Genomic DNA, 22,986 nt, shown 5'->3' with positions numbered 1-22,986 from the left:
AGTTTTTGGGGAACTAAGATCTATAAAACAACTAGGTTTCGTGTTATTTTGATACAAAAAGTTTTAGTATTTATATTTTGAATCATGAATTATATAAAAGAATAAAACCCTGGGAGGGAGGGGACATTAAACTATAAATAATAATAGTACCCAAAATTTTATAATAAGTTCTAATTATTCATTGACTTAAAAACTTTGGGTACTTTTAATTAGACTTTCAATGTCTTTTCCAAACTAGCAGTGTTCAATATTTTCAACCAATGAATTTTGTTTACAGACGGAGTAATTTTTATTATCATCATTGAAGATGTAAATCAGTATCTCGTCCATTGTCTTATCCCTTGAGATCCCTGAGAGTTAAATCTATGAATTGAATGTCTGGATGATTTGAAAATATTTATAGACAACAAGAATATTCCATTAAACTGATTTAGAAACCTTTTTAAATAGAGGCAATGCTTCTCTATAACCTATTTATGGGTTTGTCCGTATGTATGTCTATTAAAAAAAGGATACATATTACTTAATTGTGTTTCAATAAAATTAACTCTTATAAGCGAAAAAGTCAAAGAAATTTAAATGAAATTTCTAGTAAACCGATTAATATCAGGTGGATTAAAGTCGATTCTCAGCTATACTGAAAAATCATGTATAGCAATAAACTACGGACAATTTTCCACTAATATTTGAAGAAAAAATAAATATAAGATTAAACCAGTTTTATTAGTCTTCTGTCCATCGGGGCTAACAATACTTTTAAAAATCGTTTTTCATTTAAATATCTGTCTATAAAGATGCGATAGATAAATATTCTAAAATAAGACTTGTAAATAGCTACTCAATAATTTGAAATGTAATTCTGACCGTATAGAACGTATTGGGAGAAATGTGATATTATTGGCTCCGTTCAAAGATAGACGACTGAAATTTTCAGGGATTGACTAAGTTCACCTTCTACATACTTCCATCAAGTTTCATTGAGATTTGCTTGTTGGTTTTAGGTGCTAGATCGATTCCTGGATTTCCATGTTTTTATAAATTAAAGATTTCCTGATTTATTTGATAAAGTTTACTGTTTATTTTTATGGCATTCCTCTATAGTCCATTTAACCGGATGTCAATCCATAATTTTTGAGCTTCGCTATTTTAGGATGTTGCCATCCTTGTTTATTTATAAATAATATTTACAGAAATGCAGACAGACAGACATTAAATGATGGATTATATTATGAATAGATACATTATCAATCTTGAAGCTTTACAAAATGTCTCAAAAAATTAGCCATGTGACGTCAAAACAAATGAGTGATTATCCATCTCCTGTCATCTTCCTCATTTTTATGACGTCCTATTGATGATTTTGAAAACACTTTGTAAAGCTTCTCAATCTTATTCAGTTCTGGAAATAACAATGATTATAGAGTTGCTACGCTTTCTAAATCGTACCTAACTATTAAAGGAATCACCATGCAAAATTTGAAATCGATAGGACAATTCTAACATGCCTAAATTAACACAAAAAAGCTATCCGTTAAGGACGGACGGACCGACCCTAATTATAGAAAAGCTTTGCTTTTAAAAAGATAGGATCATTATAATACATAGAAATTAAGCAACATCATCTTAGGAATCCTCATTAGTTCCCAATTATTAGGTTTATATTTATCTTGTGCATTACTGTATAATATTGGGGGGAAATATTGCTATAACTTTGTTAGTAACGATTACTTTATACTATTGACTTGTCAAGAAATGCATTGACTATTTGTAACTAGAAAACTTTGCACTAGCGCTAATACTCTATAATGAGGAAAGGGACATTGGACTGTAAATTACATTGGAGCCCAAAGTTTTATAACCACCCTATCTTATACTTTTTTGTTTTTTTTTACTCTGATATTAGATTGATTGTTCCAAACCAGTAGTGTCCAAACTTTTCAACCAAAAATTTAATTTACAGTAGGGAAATATTGTTTATCATCAATATGGATTTATGTAAATTTATTTACAAACGCTTTTCTCTTAAAAATTATTATCTTTTTTTATTACTTCATGAAACTCTTTTTCTCTCTAATGAAAACTTTTCCACAACTTATCTTAATATAAATTAAGGATAATTTTGATTGTCATTATTGGGTGGACATGAAAATATATGACGTCACTTGTTCTATATTAATATGTTGAAGATGAATTTTTCTTATTTAGTCTTTAATCAATTTTCTGTGTTAATGCTTAGTTGATACTACCCTGTACCTATGACTGTTAGCGTTCTTGTTACAAGTACATATATGAAACATAAATATAGGAAAACATTTAAACAATAATAGACAAAAAAAATAACATAAAAGTAAAGCTTTAATTTTCATTATAACTAAGCATTAGCAGCAAAAAAGGCTTCCTTGGAAAGCCTAGACGTAGAAAAGTTTATTTTACATAATAAAAACATAATTGAAATATATAAAATTTCTTAAATTGTATTAATTATTTGGGTGCTTTTACCTTGCTGGGATATCCAGTAATATAGCCTAACCAAACCTTACAAACAAGGGAAAAACTCCCCCCCCCCCCCTACATTTACTTTGAAACAAAGAGGTTTATTAATGGTAATCTTTTTGTTTTATAGAGAAGCTTTCATTCAAAAGTACATTTTATATAGGAAAACCTAAAAAGTATAAAATTCCATTATATTTGATATGAAGTAAAAGAAAAAGTTTGACTAATGTGACACAAATTGGAAAATATTACTATAGTAATCAAATTTCACTAAATGCACACAATTCTATCCATCTATATGTATCTTTTTCCATTATGGCTTCGAAGCCGATTAAAATCAGAAATAGCATCGTATTACAAACAATTTTCCACGAACAATCAAATAAAACTAAAGCATTTATTACAAGTTTTGTTAGCCTGGGACTGGTTTAAGTCTTATAATTTTTCATTTTAATATCCGCGTATATTTGTCTATATTACGATTCAATAAATAACTATTTCATATATCTACATATTTATTTCTATCTATGTGTATATTTATCTTTTTGCTTGTTTTGTACTATATCTCTATCTATCAATCTGTATAAGATACTTAAAATAAAACTATCTATCTATTTACATTAATCTAGTTATCTATCTATAATTCTCTCTGTATAGGTATACCGTTATATTCTTTTACCTATCTATCTATCTAATATACCTATCAATCTATCATTAGTTATCTTTCTATCAAGCTCTCCATTAGATATACAGTATACATATGTAAATCTATCCATCTACGAACAGCTATCTATCTACATATCAATCTAACTATCTATTTCTATCTATCTAGGTGTTCAGTGGTTTACAGGTGTATGATGGCGACTATGAAAGACTGATACAAACCCCAGCATTTGATAAAATTGATCTTGGTGGCATTCAAAGGTATGTACATCAGAACCTTGTTTCACTAGTCCACAAAGTTTTATAATAACCTTTATTAGTCGTAGGCTCAACAACTTTGGGACCTTTTATTAAATTATTAGCTGGTTAAAGAAATTAAATGTCAAAACGTTTTAACATCTAATTATAATCTAAAGAAGGGTTATTGTGTGTATCAGCATTGGGGATGTACATAAATTTATCGGCCATTGTCGTATTCCGTTAAATCTCTAATAACAAACTGTTGTTTTTGTTGTGCTACTATGGACTATCCTAAAATATATTAAATCATATTATGTGCCTTAGGCTGATTGAAAATACATTAAATTTCCTGTATCTAAAGAAAAATGTATCAAACATGTAAAAAAAATATGATTTACTATTATTTTCCATTTCATAAAGGGCGGGAAATATGGATATGTTATTATTTGGATCTTACACCAGATTACATGTTCTTTAATGAAAGAAACTTGCAGCGGGCTAAAACAACCTTTTCCCCCCTTCCAATCCCTGTACTCCATCCCCTTTCTTTCTACTGCTGAAGGAACTGACCAATAAATAAGTTCCATGTAAGCAAGCAAAATTTTTCCCCTGTCATAATATTCACACAATTTTGATGATTAAGTAGTATAAAACCATTTTTAGTCAAAATTATTTCAAACTATAATGTTCATTATTTCATACACAAGAATTTTTGAGGAGATTGATTATATCTGTATTCCTGAGCTATAATAGGTTAGATCAGCTGAAATAAATTTCCTATTCGAGCCCTAGTTTCCTAAAGTGTACAGCAGATAACCCAATTATTGCAGACCCTATTTTCAGCGACTCCGGTCAAATGGAAAAGTGATTTAATGTATAAACGATTTATACATTATACATTCAAAAATTTTAATTTTTCAAATTTTGATTTTTTTTGAAGTTTGAAGCTTTTTTAGCTAGTAGCAAATATTGAGATAGGACGCGGAAGCTACGCACACTTTCGGAAACTAAATTCAGTTCATCATAGGGATCATAGGTTATCTAAATTCAGGATTTATACGATATATACTTTAACTAATATAATAATTTTTTTTAAGCGAAGCTTTTCTATAACTATGGCCGGTCCGTACGTTCGCAATTGATAGCTCTTATCATTGATTTAGGCATGTTTGAATTGTTCTATCGATTTCAAACTTGGTATGATAATTCTTGTAGTTATAGTTAGGTACAATTGAGAAATCGTAGCAACTCTATAATCGTTACCAGAATGTCCTTCATCCTTCGCTTTCATGGATGTTATCATCCTTGTTCAATAAAGTTTATGTATCTATTTTCATTCACAAGCTACATAAATTCAATTTTGAATGTTTGACAGGATAATATAACCAAACACCAGCTGAATAATTGAAAAGTTTTTAAAAGAAAAGCTAGTTTGTTTGTGCGTCTGTGATTCTGCCTGTAACGATCCATTTGTCTTACTCTCTATGTTAAACTTAAAAGTTTGAATGTTATATCTAAAACCAAAAACTTATGTGATAAATTGATTAAAAACAGAGCAACTCTAGTTGATCACTTAAAGAGTAGCTTTGTTACGATATTGTTTATATACCTAAGACAGTTTGTTGCTGAACACGTAGCGCATTCGCTTCTCGTCAGTTAGGTAGTAAGTTCGAATCTCGGCTCAACACCGAATCAAAACTAAAGATTTTAAAAATCGCTCCTACTGCTGCTATGTCAGAGGCGCAATATTAATATACAGAGTAGAAGGAATGCCTTGGCCTAAATTAGGCGCAACTCATCACCAAGAACAGATATGACTTCCAGATAAAGATATCGTGCAATCAAAGTGTTGGTTGTCTATTGGGTGTTACTTAAACTAATACCCCGGGTGATACGAGAGAATTGGTTCTGCTTAGTTATCCTTGGTTGTTAGACCTGACGTTAAAGTTTTAAGCCTCGCCTGTATGACACAATTGATAGGTAAATTATTTATATTTTTCAGATGTGGATCAACCTTACCTGAACCTGTATTTTCTTCTGGTGCTCTCATGGTGGTAAGTGTTAAGGAAGTATTATAGACAGGTTTCGGCGGAAATTAAACTGAACAAATAATAAGATGAAAACCAGTCTTGTTAGACTTGAGGGGCCGAAGGCCAATGCTAACAAAATTAGTATTTAATCTATAATTTTATTTTATTGTTCGAAGAATATTGTCTGTAATACTATGCCAGGATAAAAATATTAAACAAATTTTAACTCTTAGTTAGCTATAACCCATAAAACACAATTTTTAATACTATGGGATATTTTTGTAATGTGACTATATATGTTTTGTTTAAGTTAAACAAATTTGTCTGCCCTTAACCTAGATAAACCTGCCAAAAATGCTGGCAAATTTTAAAAAATCTTAGGAACTTTGAGCACTAAAACTATTAATAAAATCACTTTATTGATCAGGTTGTTCTGAAAACGGATGGGAGTGTGAACAGCCGCGGATTTACAGCTCACTGGTCAACAGATGAACCAGCTGATTGTGAACAATCACTCACTCAATCTCAAGGTAAAAATAAAAACAATTAGGTTGATGTAGAAAACTTAGATCTGATAAAAGAACGTTTGTAACAGAAAAAGTATAAAATTTTTAAAGGGTGGTGGATATATAAGAAGCTTCACTGTAAAGGAGAACCATATCGGTTCAGCGGTTTAGCGGTTTATACTTTAGTGCAAACAAACAGACAGACATACAGCCTGTTATTCATATATAAGGATATACGATATTTATACTTTATTTGCTTCAGGTATAATATCCCCACCCATGAATGGTACCAACTACACTCATCAGACACTCTGCAGATGGAATTTACCAGACCAGGTACACAGTAATTTGTTGACATTACCTGCAGATTTTCGATGACGTCACGATCCATTGTATCAAGGCTCGAAAGCTGTGCGTCCGCCGCGACAAAGCCTCAATCTGCTAAGCTCTGATTTGTATGCAATATTGAATGGGAAATTGGACTGTACATTGCATTGGTACTCAAAGATGATTTTTCTACCCCTATATGCATAACTAAAAAGATAGCAATTTGATCAGGAATGTATTACCAATACTTTTAATCTACAGAGCTGGATCTTTAAATCATTTCATTGGTGTGCCAGATCGGGGTGAGCAAACTTTCCACCAATGAGAGAACATCATTTTATGAAATGCCGCGCTGTGATTGGCTAAAATGCGGCTCAACCCAATCTGGCTCACTACTAAAATGATTTAAAGATCCAGCTCAGGATTAGTAATATTGTCTTATTCCTTGAGATCCCTGAGACCCCCAGACACAGATTTTGTATCATATAAAAACTTATCTACAATATTTTTTTGTTGGAATTTTCAATTTTAAAGTTTAATATGAAAACATCAAAGATAATACTATTGGATACTTGTAGCAGCAAACCCACTCTACAAAATATGATAATAGATTAGTTAGACGATTTTTGTCAATGTATTTAAACAACCTAGAGAAAGTATGTAAGTCTAAAGACGAAGATCTTTAATATGCCTTTAAAAAAAGGGTATGACTTTAAAATCTTTTTGCTAAAGTATCCCGAATGACGTCATATTAGAAAAATCAATTACTCTAATATGACGTTATTAGGGATACATTGGCCAAAATTTTTTTCTTAAAATTCATTCACTTTTTAATAGGCATTATAGAGAGTTTTCCAAAGATAATCTTATCACCTTTTACTTCACTAACATTTTTAAAAATCTTATTTTAATTCTGAATGTAATGTTGCTTGTTTAATATAACAAGCTATAAGAGTCATATATTTTGATTTATAAAAAGATAGGAGGCATAATATAAAAAGAAATTTGTTTAATTTTGTACTTTAAATTTATGTCTTCATTTTAAATCAATTAAAGTAAAACTGAGCCTGAAAAAAAGTCTTATTTACCAAATCTAGATTCTGTAATTTGGTGGATAGAACAGATGTTTTAAACTTTTAACTTGTTAGGATAAGCTTTCCAGAATCATAACTAGAACCTATTTGGAGTCAAGTTATTAATATGTGTTATTTAGGCTGATAGAACAGTTGTGTTAAACCTTCCAGAATCATACCTGGAATCTACTTGGAGTCAAGTCATTAATATATGTTATTAAGGCTGACAGAACAGTTGTGTTAACCCTTTCAGAATCATACCTGGAAACTGTTTGGAAACTATTAATAAATATACATTATTTAGGCTGACAGAACCGTTGTATTAAACCTTCCAGAATCATACTTAGAACCTGTTTAAAGTCTAGTAATAATTTTAATATATATTATTTAAGCGGACAGAAAAGTTGTGTTGAACCTTCAAGAAGCATACCTTCAACCTATTTGGAGTCTATGAATATTCTATGAATATTGTTTTTTAGATGGATAAAACAGATTTGTTGTCTGTAAAAGAATTACACTGGTCCCCAAAGTATTATAATATATGTTATTTAGGGTAATATAACTTTTGTGTTAAACCATCCAGAATCATACCTGGAACCTGTTTGGAAACTACTCATAAAAATATGTTATTAAGGCTGACAAAACAGTTGCTAAACCTTAAAGAATCATACCTGGAGCCTACTAGGTGTCTCAACCTCTTTTCGAGGAAGCTTTGTGTTTATCAAGATCGAAATTAATTTCCTTATCCCATAATTCCAGTCCAGAAAAAATGTCGTCTTTGCTTAACTTTCCTAAAGAATTGCGGCATTTTGAGATTGTCTATGTTTTGGTGACGCCACGCCACTTCTGATTTATATGTGTGTGGATAAAGACATTCGGAGAATTGAGTCGGGCTTAACATTGGTCTCAGAGTGCGTGTATAACCCTAGTATGCCAGGTGCTTAAACCTAAAGAACTTCAGGTAGTTTTTTCTTCGTTTTCATATATAATTGTATGGCATATAGGACGGATTTATTAAGTTTTAAGGCTCTAGCCAGCTACACAAAAAACTTTATTATGATTTCAAATATTATGTTTTAGTAATTTTTATGTGCTTATATTTATGCATTTAACAATGGTCTATAAACCAAATAATTTTCCTTTAAAGCCAAAGTACCCAAAGATTCTTTAACCATAAGAAAAAAAAAAGATTTTTTTTAAAGTGCTCAAAGTGTTAAGTTAACGAGTAATATTTTATTCTGTTTATTAATTGATTTTGTAATTTCAGGACTTTGAAATAGTTTGTGTCAATAAATCTATACTCAAACCTGCTGTTGAACTTGATGGTCCTGGTATTGGGGGTTTTGCCTTGAAAGACTTTAAGATCTCTAGAACTTCCCACAAATTCGGAAGTCACACTTAACCAACTTAACACTGTTATGGTTAAGACACTAGGAGTCCAGTCATTAATATAATATATAGGTGAAAATACAATTGTTTTAAACTTCCAGAATACTGAAACACTCTTGGAGTAAAGTCAATAATATATGTTTATTAGGCTGACAAAACAGTTGTATTAAACCTTCCAGTATCATACCTGGAACCTTCTTGGAGTAAAGTCAATAATATATGTTATTTAGGCTGATAGAACAGTTTTATTAAACCTTCCAGAATCATACCTGGAACCCTCTTGGAGTCATGTCAATAATATGTGTTATTTAGGCTGATAGAACAGTTGCTAAACCTTAAAGAATCATACCTGGAGCCTACTAGGTGTCCAGTCATTAATATGTGTTATTTAGGCTGATAGAACAGTTGCTAAACCTTAAAGAATCATACCTGGAGCCTACTAGGAGTCCAGTCATTAATATATAATATTAATGGTGATAGTACAATTGTTTTAAACCTTCCAGAATCATACCTGGAACTTACTTGGAGTCAAGTCATTAATATATGTTATTTAGGCTGATAGAACTGTTGTGTTAAACCTTCCAGAATCATACCTGGAGCCCAGCCCTGGAGATTATTGCAACTATGACTGGCTAAAAGCCGCAGGTATGTCAATTTTGATTAAGGTTAAAATGAGACCATCTATAACCCCAATAGGAAAACAAATATACTACCAATAAAATGTCTAAACATCCTATAGTAACATTTTCTTATTCGTTGGCTTAACAACCTTGGGGACTTTGATTGAATTTTGAATGGTTGGTTCATTTAATTGGGTGGCCAAATGTTTAACCACTAATTGTAATCTACAGAATAGGGATGTAATTGTACAGTACATCAATCCATCGGCCATTGTTTTATACATTTAGATCTCTGAATAATATTAATAGATTTGGCTTATTATTTATAATCAACTTTTTTTGTCTCGACACTCATAAATGAATGAATACACTATGAATACAATAAAAAATTAAACAATTTTTAAACTTTCAACTTTTTTAGAATTATTTTAGACTAATCTTTTAAGCTCAGGTTAAGTTGAAATAGGTTTAATATTTTAGGGATCATGGAAAGTTAACTATGAAGTAATTATTTTTTACTAAAGGGTGTTTAAAAAAAAACCAATCGCTCACAATTTGAACCACCATAAGTACTTCAAATCTTGGAGATAGACCCCATAATGTAAAGAGTTTTTGATGGGGCATGTAAAAACCTTTCTTTAGACACCTTAAACAGGTTTCTACCTCAATCCTAGCCGATTTGGGATAAAAAAGGCAGACCCATCCAACATTGAGGCATGGCGGCTCTGTTTAAATCTAGTTCTTGATGTTTGTCAGGTCTTTCTTTTAGATGCCAAATTGGCTAGGATTATGTTAGAAACCTTGTTAAGGTGTCTAGAGAAAGGTCTTTACATGCCCCATCAAAAACCCCAAACATTATGGGGTTTATCTACAAGATTTCAAGTACTTAAGACGTTTTGTTCTTTTTTAAAGAGACAAATTTGTCTTAATTTTGTTATAAAATATGCACTTTCGGCGTAGGGCAAATTTCTCTGCAAGGGCTAGGTTTCGAGATCTAGTGCTCTGGAAGGGTGAGTAGATTTAAAATTCAATATTGTTTTATTATTGTCATTGCTTGGGCATGAATTGTACTATTTTTTATTAGTTTGGGACCAAAACTGTAAGGTTTATATTGAAAAAAGTGAAGCGATTGGTTTTTATTTAAACACCCTTTAGAAACAATTTTGCTAACCATATAAATTCCAATCCTACTATTTTTATAGAAATTTTCATCAAATACTAAATAAAAATCATAAAAAGCTCGAGCCTTCCGACCATAGGGGCTAACAAAACTAGTTTTAATCTGGTTTAATATCCGCGGAAAGCTGTCAATAATACGATATGATAGATATTTCAAAATCTAATTTATTTATTTTCCTATTCTTGAATCAATTATGCTAAGCTAGGTAATTAAAACTTTGTTTGAAATATAAATTATTTGATATAACATTATAATTTTTATTCATAAAACTTCATAGTGTGTTAAGATGATTTTTTGTTTATAAATTTATATAGATTTGTTTTGTTTTAATGGGTGACTAATAAATGCTGTCTCGGCAGCAACGCATCAGTTGCAGATTAACACGTTGCGCATCCGCTCGTCGTCGGGGAGTTGATAGGTTTAATTCTCGGCTTTACACCATGTCATAACTAAAGACGTTAAAATTGGTTCCTACTGCAGCTACATATGTAAGATGCGCAACATTATTATTAGATTAGTGGGAATGCCTTGGCCCAAAACAGGTGCATCTCATTACCATACACAATTAGGACTTCTAGACAAAGGTTGACAAATAAAAAAGTTTGTTGTCTTTTGGGTGTTACTTTACTTTCTGCCATAGGCGATTGAGCGCGTTAAACTACCATTCACACGGAGAGTATGTTCAAGGGTGCGTAGAGAGGACTTGTACCCGAAGCGTCACTGAGCCCCAAAGAGGTCATCAGTCGCAGATAAACCTCAGATTCGAACTTATTTTGTGCTAAATCATATTTTTTAAAGTTGAGAATTTAGATATACAAAAATACCCTATGATATCAAGTAGCTGCCGAGTCTTTAGGAAATTATTATTATTGTTTTTATAATGTTCTATAATTGATAATATAAAAAGTAATAAAATAATAAATGTAATAGATGTTTAACCCTGGCCCCTGGCTTGGGTACCTTTTTCGTGTACTATCAACTGCGTTCTGCTCTTTTGCAGCGTCATGGCTTAGTTTATTTTTATGTTACTATTGGCTGATATGCAAAGACCCAATTGAAAGTCTGCACAGGGTCCACATAGAGGATACATACAATTATTTAAGCCTTTCCACCTCTATTGTTTTACTCTAATATTGAAAGTGTGCAAATATTTTTTGGTTGGCAATCTAAATATTATTAAGTTTTAAATCCTAAAGTAAATGGAAAGACGAACAGAATTCTAGAGAAGCTCTATTACTCTAGAATAATGTGTGACATAATATATTTTTCTTCTATGGAAAAAGAAAAAAATACAATCTGTTATCACAAAGTATTTTGTCTACAGAAAAATAAAGATTAAAACAAGGATGATGGTATTCAGAGTATTATTAAAAAAGGAACATTATGAGCTATTATCATAACAATAATAACTGTTTAAACTTAATTAGATTATTCTAAGATAAAGATAGATGTACTGACTTTTGTTTCTAATATGCCAGGGAGAAAATGGACATTGGTCTGTTTGTTACACTAATTCCCAAAGTTATATATTAACGTTTTCTTATCATATTGGGGACTTTTATTAAATTTTCATTAGTTGGTTAATTAAGTTGAGTGTCCAAACGTTTCAACCACTAATTGTGATCTACTGAAGGGGTAATTATTTGTACAATAATTTGGGATGTACATCAATTAATGGGTCCATGATAATATGCACTCATTATTTAAGCCATTACAGCAATTTTCATACAAGGTTTTCATTTAAAATGTTGACGAACGAATGCAAAAACTCTAATTAAGTAATATATAATGCACAAAATGTATGGGAATAGGGACAAGTTGATTTAAAGAGCACGTGTTTTTTTAATATTCATATTTTGTATTATGACTTGAATCTTTTAAAAAATCATTTTCCCTTAGAGAGAGGGGACAATGGGCTGTTTTTTACACTAGTCCCCAAATTTTTATTTGACGGACAAACAAAGTGAATTGTAGAGTAGCTTCGCTACAAAAAAATCTTAAAGAAAAATATACTCTTAACATTGTTTCTGAGATAGACAGACAGAAAATAGGATTAGCCTATCTGAAATCAAAGTACCGATTCTCAGCTTTGTTTTGGTTCTTTTTTTGGTTTCTTTTTTGTTTGTCTTAGAAAGTATGATATCGAGACGATAGTACATATAGTACAACTTTTTTATTTGTATCCTAGCTATTAGTCGAAGAGTTATTATATGCTATTTTAAATTATGTAGTCAAACTATTAGAAAAGACAATTTGAACAAAAAAAGGAAAAAGTATAATATTCAAATTAGGTGGTTTACCTTAAACTGTATAAATAAACAATAAGGGGTTGGATAGTTATTTTCTGCATTATTGTTTTATTTAGTTTAGGTAAGGTAAGGCTATATTAATTTTAGGGTAGCCCTGCAGAGTTAAGGCACCATAGTATAGGACCAAAAGGGCTAGTCCCAAGAGCATGGGTTGGGCATGCAGTAAAAGAAAATCCTCCCCCCAGTATTTTCAAATTCTAGGGGGGAGTGGGTTGTTAGCTCGCTGGGCACCTTGAAGGAAACAACCAGCTGTTGATATTAATTCTTCATTTTAGGTGGATCAGGAAATGAAAAGCTTGAGTTATTCAGTAGGTGCGGTGTTCAACCTGAACCCCTAAAGGTGACATTTTGAAAATGCTATAATTAAAGGAAAATTTTAGAAAATTTAAACTTTTTAAAATATTTTACATGTATATTTGCTATATTTTTTTTCTCTAACTCTAGAGTACTTTTTAAATGGTTTGTTGATTATCAAAAAAATTGTTTTCAGGTTGCCACTTCGCTTCAAGATACTTTTGTTCTGTTTAAATCCGATGGAAGTGTTAGCGATAGGTAGTAATATCATTAACAGTAATTTTATATTTGTATAAAAAAAAACAAGGATGACAACATTCATAAAAGTGAAGCTCTAAAAAACACGACACTGTTTAAAGACATACTTACATTTTAGTACTTGATTATAAAGATGCTTCAGAATGAATCGAATATAACACAAGTGTCTGCTAGAATTTCCTTTTTAAGTTTGACGGATTATGCGGGCTGGTTTGAACATCGCGATTCATTAAATCTATTTTTCTATATTCTTAATATAATATTTCTAATCTAGGGGATTTAATTTGAGCTACAACATCAATAACTGTGGTGGAATCTTAAGGGTAAGTATAATACCTTTTCATTGATCTGCTGGTTGTTGGGTAACAATGAAGTTATTATTACTTGGATCTTACACCAGACTTTCAAGTTCTCTAAAAAAGTAAAATAAACGAGTTCCATGTTAGCAGGCTAAATTGACGACAATTGTTCCCCCTACATAATATTCACGTATATTCTACATCCATTGGGTAAGAATGATTATGGGTCCTATTATAAACTGTGTCATGATGATTGAAGATATTATACAGAAGGAGGGTGTGGACCCCCCCCCCCTCTTCACACCCATGCCTAGAAGGTTATAAAATCCCCTGAGCCAGAACTTGGAGGGTATAGTTAAATAGTCAAACTGTCCTTTTTAAGTGAGGTGTAAAAAAATTTTGCGCGCTTCATGCATCCATTTCACAATTAAAGGACGATTGTATGAAGGGGTGTACGCCCCCAACCCCCTAGAAATTATAATTTAATTTAAGATTATTTTACCATAAAATAAATACTTTTACTCATTATAGGGGCCAAGAGACATAATAACACAACCTTCTTCAAGCAGTAACCAAAATGGATTCAGGTAATTACAACAAACTAGAAATCTCTTTATAGGGCCTATGAAAAATGTCGTCATACTGGCCTACCATTAGTCAATTAAAATGTATACTGTCCTACCATTGCTAATTTTGTCTGTGTATTTGCCTATGGCGTCATTTTTAATAGGCACTATGACGATCTTCCTCATGACTAGGATAATTATGTTTATAAACAGCACAGCAACTATATGAAAAAAGGGAAAAGTAATATAAATTTTTGGCACGAAATGTCAACATTTCTAGATATAAATATTGCATTAGACAGATCATTCATTTTTTGAGATTAAAAAAAATCTTTTCGGAAAGTTTGATAAAAAATATTTTAAATATATAGATGTGTTTGGCTGCTAGATTATACAGATTCTGCTCAAATTAAGGTAAGCATTATTCCTTTAGGAACACAGTAATATTGTCTGACTGATTATGACGTAACAAAAAAAATTAGCCAATGAGAGGCCGTTATTGACCAACGGTAAAATTTATAGTGGCCTCTCATTGGCTAATTTTTTTGTTACGTCATAATCAGTCAGACACTATTACTGTGTTCTTCCTTTAGCGTCTAAAGTAAAAATTTAGTTTAATATGAAGCAAGACCATGGACTTACAAGAGAGGGGGAGAGGGTATTTTGGTGATGATCCCCTCATCCCCAACATTTAGGGTGACAAAACTTTTGATTCAATTATTCTTGACATGACCCCTATCAATTTTTACAATATGAGAATCTTAATATGATTATTTTTCCTTTCCAAGTGTTTTAAACCTACGCTGAAAAAAATAATTGAACTCTAGAAAAATACGATTAAGTTACCTTCATGATATATTCATTATCCATAAAAAGCTTAATAATAAACATATTTTTTTTAACATTCTATGTTTAGTTGACTTTCAGTAGCCTAGCACTGGATACCTCGTGTAACAATGAAAATATTACCATCTTCAATGGAGGTAAAATGGTCAGTTCGTTCATCCATGACGATTGGGTAGGCCCGCTGCGTGTTTCACTTTATTAGAGAACATTAAAATCTGTTGTAAGATCCAAGTAATGAAATATCCATTGTTATATTATTACTTGGATGTTGCACTAGATTTTCAAGTACTCTTATAAAGTGATACACGCAGCTGGCTAAAATAACGATACCCCAATATGCTTACATTTAGTACAAAGTTATAATGCCAGTACACTGTTAAAAATATTTTTTTTTTTTAGCATCAGATAATACTATATATTCTTCACATTAATGTATAGTATCAATCCGTACGTTCTAGGAAAAAAAACTTATCATGATACAAGGAAGATTCCAATACTGTATTGAGTATTACTTAGTGTTCTATAGAGTAACATGTAGTACTAAATAATGTATTTGTCTGTATAGTATTATCCAATATGCTCTTTGGAATAATATTCAATACGGTAGAAGTAAGTTTTTAATACTCTCCTTCACAATTTTTGATACCCTCTATCATAATTTTTGATACTCTGTAGAGTATGAAACTGTTTTACTTTGGATGAAAGATCAGTTTATAATATATGATTATTATATGTACATATACATTTTAATACATCAACAAACATACCAAGCAGAGCCATAAAACATTAATTTAAATGTAAATTTAGTAAAAAAAAATGACTTTAAAGATGTTTAGGACTAAACATGATCCTTAAAAATAAAAACTATGGTCAGCCATAATTACAAAAATCAAAACTATAAATCTGAGCATAAATAGTAACATTTCATCTTTGTCTAAAACAACCAAGCATTGAAACACTTCCATGAGAGGTGTGCACGAATGGTGTCTGTTTCAATTATTCTTTACAGTACAGATTCATACCCTAGAAGGTATGAATAGTTACTATTTTAATTATCTATTCTCTTGCTTATTGTCTGATACTCTACAGCGTATCAAATAGTACTAAATTAATATACATTTCTACAGCGTATTTTCCAGTACCCTAGAGTGTATCAAATAGTACTATTTAAATAAACATTTCTGTAGCGTATTTTCCAGTACCCTAGAGCGTATCAATCGATACTAAAAAAATGTATGGGTTCTGTATAGTAATAATTATTGTGTTATATAGTATTACATAGTGTTATATATTAATTATATAGTTGTAGCGTACTTACGAGTCCAATACTCACCAGAGTATCAATTGATACTAAATAAAAAAATTATTTTTAACAGTGTAACTAATTTTATTTTTAAATTAAATTACCTCTTTTCATAGTCAAAATCTCATAATAATCTGTGTCTAAACATAAAATCCTAAAATAAAATAATATTGTTGGAGAAAACTAAAATAAAAATTTAGACGTCATTACATTAGGAAAAATGTCAGTTTTTTAATCAAACTTTTGGTATTAATTCCATAGCTATTTTATCCTACATTTCCTTATTCCGGGTTTTCTATCTCTTTATATTAGTAGAATGGATATAGAATATAAGTGGATATTATGACAGGAGAAAAATTGTCGTCAATTTAGGTTGCAAACATGGACATCTCTTATTGTTCAGTTCGTTCATACAGTAGGAGGGATGGGGATAGGGTCGTTATATTAGCCAGCTACAAGTTTCACTTAATAAAGGTAAATGCAAATTTGGTGTAAGATCAAATTAATAATAAATCCATTTATAGTCTAAACTTAAAAATATACCTATATTTTATCTATAACTATATAATATACTAGCGGCTACGCCACTAGAAGATTCCTTGAGGAAAAGAATGGAGGAGTTTCTTTGCTACAGGCAGATAGACCTCCTGTTGCTTCTATATATACTAGTTCTATAAACCCTACAAAACCTATATATTTATATCTCTATCTATCTAGAGCACCAGAACTCCATTGTATTATGGCAAGTATGTAGTACCACAGTACCTACGCAGCCTAAATATTATTTATATATTTATTTATAACTATCTAACTATCTATCTATCTAGAGCACCAGAACTCTATTATGGCAAGGATGTAGTACCACAGTACCTACGCAGCCTATATATTATTTATATATCTATCTATCTATCTATCTAAAGCACCAGAACTCTCCTGTATTATGGCAAGGATGTAGTACCACAGTACCTACGCAGCCTATATATCATTTATATATCTATCTATCTATAACTATCTATCTATCTAGAGCACCAGAACTCCCCTGTATTATGGCAAGGATGTAGTACCACTGTACCTACGCAGCCTATCATCTCTATGGGACACAAGATTACAATTGATTTCAACTCACAGAGGATGCCCTCCTCGGGTCAATTCAGAATAGGTAAGCCTTTTTATCACACTGACGGAAAGTTTTCTTAGGCCTCTAGTTCGTTGGGACTTTATCGAATTTTGATTGTTTTTTTAAGATGAGTGTCTAAACGTTTTAGACACTAGTTGTAATCTACAGAAGATGTATTTTGTGTATCATAATTGGGGATTTACATCATCAATTTATCGGCCATTGTCTTATCCATTTATACTATGCATCAATCCAGGCCTTCTTTCTTTTTTGTTGCCTAAATGTTGTGGATAATTATAATTTACCTACCAGTGCTCTGTTCCCGTCCCCTCCAGGTATTTGTATGGACGAACTCCAAACTGTCCCACTTTGAGAAAGACGATTCCAGTGACGTCATATATGTTTCGTGAAAGAAAAAGGGAAGGGGGGAAGAAAATCTCTTCAAAAGAGATAGGAGAAAAGGGAAGAGATTTTCTTCCCCCCTTCCCTAAACGTATATGACGTCACTGGAATCGATTTTCTCAAAGTGGGACAGTTTGGGGTTCGTCATTTGTGTGCAGACTAAGGTGAAAAGAAGTGCATCACCAGTCAGGGAGAGGGGGGATATTGGAAAGTAAATGAAACTGGTACCCAAAGTTTTACAACTACAATGTTATGTTATTAGTTTACTTAAAAACTTTGGGTACTTTCATTAATTTTTTTAGTATTCAAACTCATACTGTAAAACTTTTTTACCAATCATTGTAATCTACAGAAGATGTATTTTTGTGCATCATTTGGGATGTATATGAATTTATCATCTATTGTCCCATCCCTTAAGATTCCTGCTCACTAATCCTGACCTGCTTTTACCTGTCACAAAATTAACCTACATTTTTTGAATTGATGGAAGAATAGAGAATTGTTATGCAAGCGAAATACTAGCGGTTTAGATTTAAAATATTAGCCCTACCTAATCTTTGAGTGCATCCCCAAGAGGATATATGCGAAGCTTAAATAATAAAAACCTGAACCTGGTTTCTCTCTATGAAGGAAAATGTACATAGAGCTATCGCTATTAGGCGAAACGTACTTTATAATAAAAAAGCACTAACTTTGCAGTTTTAATATTCAATTACTTAAGAACGTCCGAGGGGGGGAGGTAAAGGGGTAATTACCCCCCCCCCAAAAAAAAAAAAAAAAAATTTGTCAACAGAATTCAGGGGGGGTAATTACTCCCCCCCCCCACCAAAGCAAATTTTACCCCCGGGGTAAATTTTTTTTTTTTTTGGGGGGGGGGAACAAAAATTTGCGGTGCGCCATTTTATCCCCCCCCCCCTTTAAAAATTGTACCTTCCCCCCAAAAAAATAAAAAGCTTGGACGCCCCTGCAATGACTCCATGTATTATAATGCATATTATAATAACAATTCTTAAAATATGCTTTAGATGTACAAAATCTATTACATTTTAATTCAATGATAAAACAAAATGTAACAAAATATTTGATAGAAAATTTTTATCCCCTTTTAATGTGTTGTTTTTAATGGTCAAAGGTTCAATTTCTTTACTTTACTTTAGCCGGGAGTTGAGAGACTAAAGACAAAAATATGAACTTTGTATTATATCTGATCTATTTTTCTGCCTATATAGATACAAGGAAATATTATTTAAGGACAAAAATGGTTTATACTTAATTAGAATAGCTATTTTACCCATGATATTGAATTCTTAAATTTCCAGAGAGAGAGGGGACAATGGGCTGTTTATGTATTAATTACACTATTCACTTTTTCTTGTTTCTTGCCTAACAACTTTGGGGACTTTTCAACGTTTCAATCATTAATTTTAATCTATTGTAGGGGTAATTATGTGTGTCATCATTGGGGGTGTAAATCACTTTATCAGCCATTGTCTTATCCCTTCAGATTCCTGTTAAATAGTTGTATTGTAACAAAAATGTATGAACATTAACAAAATATGTAGTTCTTACCCATATACAGAATATATGCGAGGCGAATTTTAACTTCTTTTTAATTAGATTCTCCGTCTATTTCTATTTCTATTTGGTTAACAAAATTATAGGATCAGGTTTATTTTAAAACATAGGGCCTTTGGTTATTTTAGCCTAAAACATGAAGCACGCCTGATTTCAAAATAGAGCCTTTTATTATACATATGAGGTCGGTCAGTCCGTACGTCCGTCCGTCTGGCTGTCTAATGATTGACCTTCGCTTTTATGGATTTGGTATTCTAATCTAACTAAGGTCTGTAAGTAGGTTTATTGACGTTACTTATAGTTATAATTGCATGTTTCATCTTAGAAAATGAATTGCATTTTCTTTCTCTAAAAATGCCTTTATGAGCACAGAACCCCCCACCCCCCCTTAATTAGTATCCAAGAGGAATCTTCACTAAAAAAAATAAAAAGTGTATTTTAAATAGCATCCAAGAAAAACCACGTTACCCCCATAGCGTTAAGGACGGATGGACGGACGGACTGACAGACAAGCTTCGCTGGTCTAAACATAATCTAATTTAGATTATGCTACGTACTTTTAAGAGACTAAGGCCCTAGTTTCCTAAAATGATCTTGATCTGTTTAGTGCATATAACGAAATTGTTATTTAGCGCGTAGCTATCATTCAATTATATACTTTTATTGGCAGAACGTCAATCATATACATATTATCAAATTTAATAGTAATTAAAAAATGTATGGTGTTATTAACTTTCAAATATAAAAGTTACGGAAGGTCTGTCTGTCTGTCTGAACCATTATGGTTCTCCTTTACATTGCAGATTCGCATAGGTCCAGGGAAGATTTTTAACTATTTTAGGAAGTGTACCCCCCCCCCCAAAAAAAAAAAAAAAAAATTGTTACAAGAAAATGAAATTAAAATTGAAAATAAGCAGGGTCTCAACTCCATCCCCCTCCCTTCCACATCAAGTAACCACTTTTTTTGGGGGGACGGGGAGTTGTAAATGTAAATAAGACACACATAAACTATTTAGATATTATCTAATTTAATGTATAAGTTAAGTGTAAATGTCAAATCGAATATAACAAAGAATGATTTTAAGAGTAGGTTAAGAAATACTTCTAGTAACTTTTAATATTTTTAAAAACGCATAACTTAATTGTCCTGGATTTTATCCTCCTTGTTTTTTCTACATATTCTATAATGCAGATATGTATCTAAGTGCATAATAAGCAAATAAAAACATATACACATAAATTAGTACGAAATGTAGAAATTAATTGGCTTGTTTTATTTTATGTATATCCAATCCAATATGAAGTCTGTCTGTCTGTCTGTCTGTCTGTCTGTCCGTCCGTCCGTCCGTCTGAAGCTTAAGATCTCGGTAACCACTGAACCGATTGGATTCTACTCTTCAGGGTATATACCGATCGGTCCTGTGGTGGTTTTAAGCTATTTTCTTGGGGGGTGGGACACCCCCAACCCCCCCCCCCCCTAAAAAATGAAAATTTCCCCCCCCCCCCCAATTTTTTTTTGCAGAAGATTTCCATGGTCCTTTTTTTTTGCAGAAGATTTCCTTGGTCCTTTTTTTTGCAGAAGATTTCCTCGGTCCTTTTTTTTTTCTTCTGGTCTTCTGAAAATTTCCCTGGTCCTTTTACGAATTTCACCTTAATTTTTTTTTAACACCTCTTGGGGCATAGCCCCTAGAGGCTAGGGGCGAAGCCGCTAGTGTTATATAAACGAGTTATATAGCTATTTTATAATAAATCCTCATATAAAAACAAAGGTATGTGTACCTGTCTATGAGTTTTGAATGAATTTAACTATGAAAATGGGTGTTTTTATTTCTAAAATGTATTCAGTTATGGGCAACCTAACTTTCTGCTGAAAAAAAGCTTTTAATTTGACTTCTAGACGACGTACTTTGATTTCTATATTTATTGCATGACGTGTTTAAAACTTGCAAAATTGTCCTATGCATAAAATGTCATTTTAAAATGCCTATAATTTTTTATTATTGGAGCTGCAGGCTTCAATTTTTGGGTATTGGGTCTACTTGTGACAGTCTTTCAGCAGTACGAGAGGTGTATTTCTTGCAGGCTTCTTTTAACTTGTTTTCCATTAAAAAAAAAAACATTTTATGGTACGTTTTTAGGAGGATGAACGCTTAATATTTTTAATTTCCATTTTTCTAAAGTGGATAAAAATCCAAATTGTTTTTAATAGACATTGATGTTTGCAATGTTTTAAGTTGCTGAGGAGGTGACCAGTGGATGTGGCGGCATTCTTCATGGAATGGTAAGCAACATTTTCATCAACTAGCGGCTACGTCCCTAGAGTACTTTGAGGGAAGTGTTGGGGGGAGAGGGGTTAACATCATCCTCCCATTTAGATTATGGTTTCAAAATGAAAAAGAAAAGTTTTGAGAAGAGGAATGTAATTTTTTATCAGGGGCGGGTTGTTGATTTTTTCTTCTAAATTAGTTAAAAACCTCCCCGGAACTGATAAGAGGATTACCTATAAAGAGTAGACAGACAGGAAGACATCCTTTTACTCTTATATAGGGATTAAGAAATATGATTCAAATTAGATATTAGATAAAAGTTAGTGGGCTTAAAGTCAAATCAAATGACTTATAGTTAAATTCCTCAGAAGGCCCTAGGTACATTAAAATTGAATAATTTTCCCTCACGTTTTTGACTAATTTTCTGCGAATTAACGAACAAAATTAAATATGTAATAAATGTTTTTAGGAAGGAAATATAACCTCCCCAAGAGATGTGGGCTCCACCAAATATCCCAATTCTGCTGAATGTGTTTGGGAAATTAGGTTTGGTTTTATGAATTGATATAGGACATTAGATATTATGAAATTTGCTTTATATCTTTAATAGAAGCTGAGAAAATACATTTAACATTTTAGCCTTACAGACATACATTGTTATAGTATCACATGTATATAAGTATACCTAATTTTATGTTTCCCCCTATCTTCACAGTTTATTTATTAGATCCGAACCTGGATATTCTATTGGCTTCAACTTTCTGGACAGATTTGATCTAGAGCAATCTCAGGGTAAGTTTCTACTTGATGGTCGAAATAAGTATCTTTTACAATTGATATTATATGTTTTTTTTTGTGCTAGAACCCCTCTCCTTATTTTTTAAAATGATTATGGAGGGGATAGTTTTTTGGGTGGCCCTGGCCTTGCGGGGTCAATACATACGTTGTTTTTAACCTGTAGGGTTACCCATTATACATAAACCTAACCTGACCTAATCAATTTAATAAACACAAAACAACAAAAAAATGGAATGAAAAATCACCGATTCGATTTATATTTATTTCAAATAGCAGATTTTATAATCTATTTTTTTAAGGATGTGTTAATGATTATATTCGAATTCAACACTGGCAACAAACTACAGAACAGTAAGTTACCGTTTTTACGTTTTTTTTGTTACCTATAAAATTTAAAGCTTCAAATAATATGCAAAAGTGTACCTTCTGCT

General features: G+C 31.8%; 1 protein-coding gene across 1 annotated transcript in view; it reads left to right on the top strand.

Annotated features, from left to right (window-relative positions):
- The window catches only part of LOC145327015 (cubilin-like), a 96,303-nt gene that overhangs the window by 57,670 nt on the left and 15,647 nt on the right, over nucleotides 1-22,986 (top strand). The window contains exons 7-22 of the mRNA XM_080170491.1: nucleotides 3,326-3,417; nucleotides 5,399-5,450; nucleotides 5,854-5,956; nucleotides 6,195-6,268; nucleotides 9,276-9,366; nucleotides 13,106-13,170; nucleotides 13,321-13,382; nucleotides 13,657-13,705; nucleotides 14,213-14,268; nucleotides 14,619-14,661; nucleotides 15,164-15,230; nucleotides 17,421-17,555; nucleotides 21,725-21,771; nucleotides 22,227-22,303; nucleotides 22,485-22,549; nucleotides 22,855-22,906. Coding sequence (XP_080026617.1) covers nucleotides 3,326-3,417; nucleotides 5,399-5,450; nucleotides 5,854-5,956; nucleotides 6,195-6,268; nucleotides 9,276-9,366; nucleotides 13,106-13,170; nucleotides 13,321-13,382; nucleotides 13,657-13,705; nucleotides 14,213-14,268; nucleotides 14,619-14,661; nucleotides 15,164-15,230; nucleotides 17,421-17,555; nucleotides 21,725-21,771; nucleotides 22,227-22,303; nucleotides 22,485-22,549; nucleotides 22,855-22,906 — 1,130 coding nt within the window. The remainder of the gene's footprint in view (nucleotides 1-3,325; nucleotides 3,418-5,398; nucleotides 5,451-5,853; nucleotides 5,957-6,194; nucleotides 6,269-9,275; nucleotides 9,367-13,105; nucleotides 13,171-13,320; nucleotides 13,383-13,656; nucleotides 13,706-14,212; nucleotides 14,269-14,618; nucleotides 14,662-15,163; nucleotides 15,231-17,420; nucleotides 17,556-21,724; nucleotides 21,772-22,226; nucleotides 22,304-22,484; nucleotides 22,550-22,854; nucleotides 22,907-22,986) is intronic.

The sequence above is a fragment of the Acartia tonsa genome, chromosome 8 (assembly GCF_053477335.1).
Source record: "Acartia tonsa isolate MP-2025a chromosome 8, ASM5347733v1, whole genome shotgun sequence".
Taxonomy (NCBI): domain Eukaryota; kingdom Metazoa; phylum Arthropoda; class Copepoda; order Calanoida; family Acartiidae; genus Acartia; species Acartia tonsa.
This window is presented reverse-complemented; position numbering and strand designations above follow the sequence as displayed.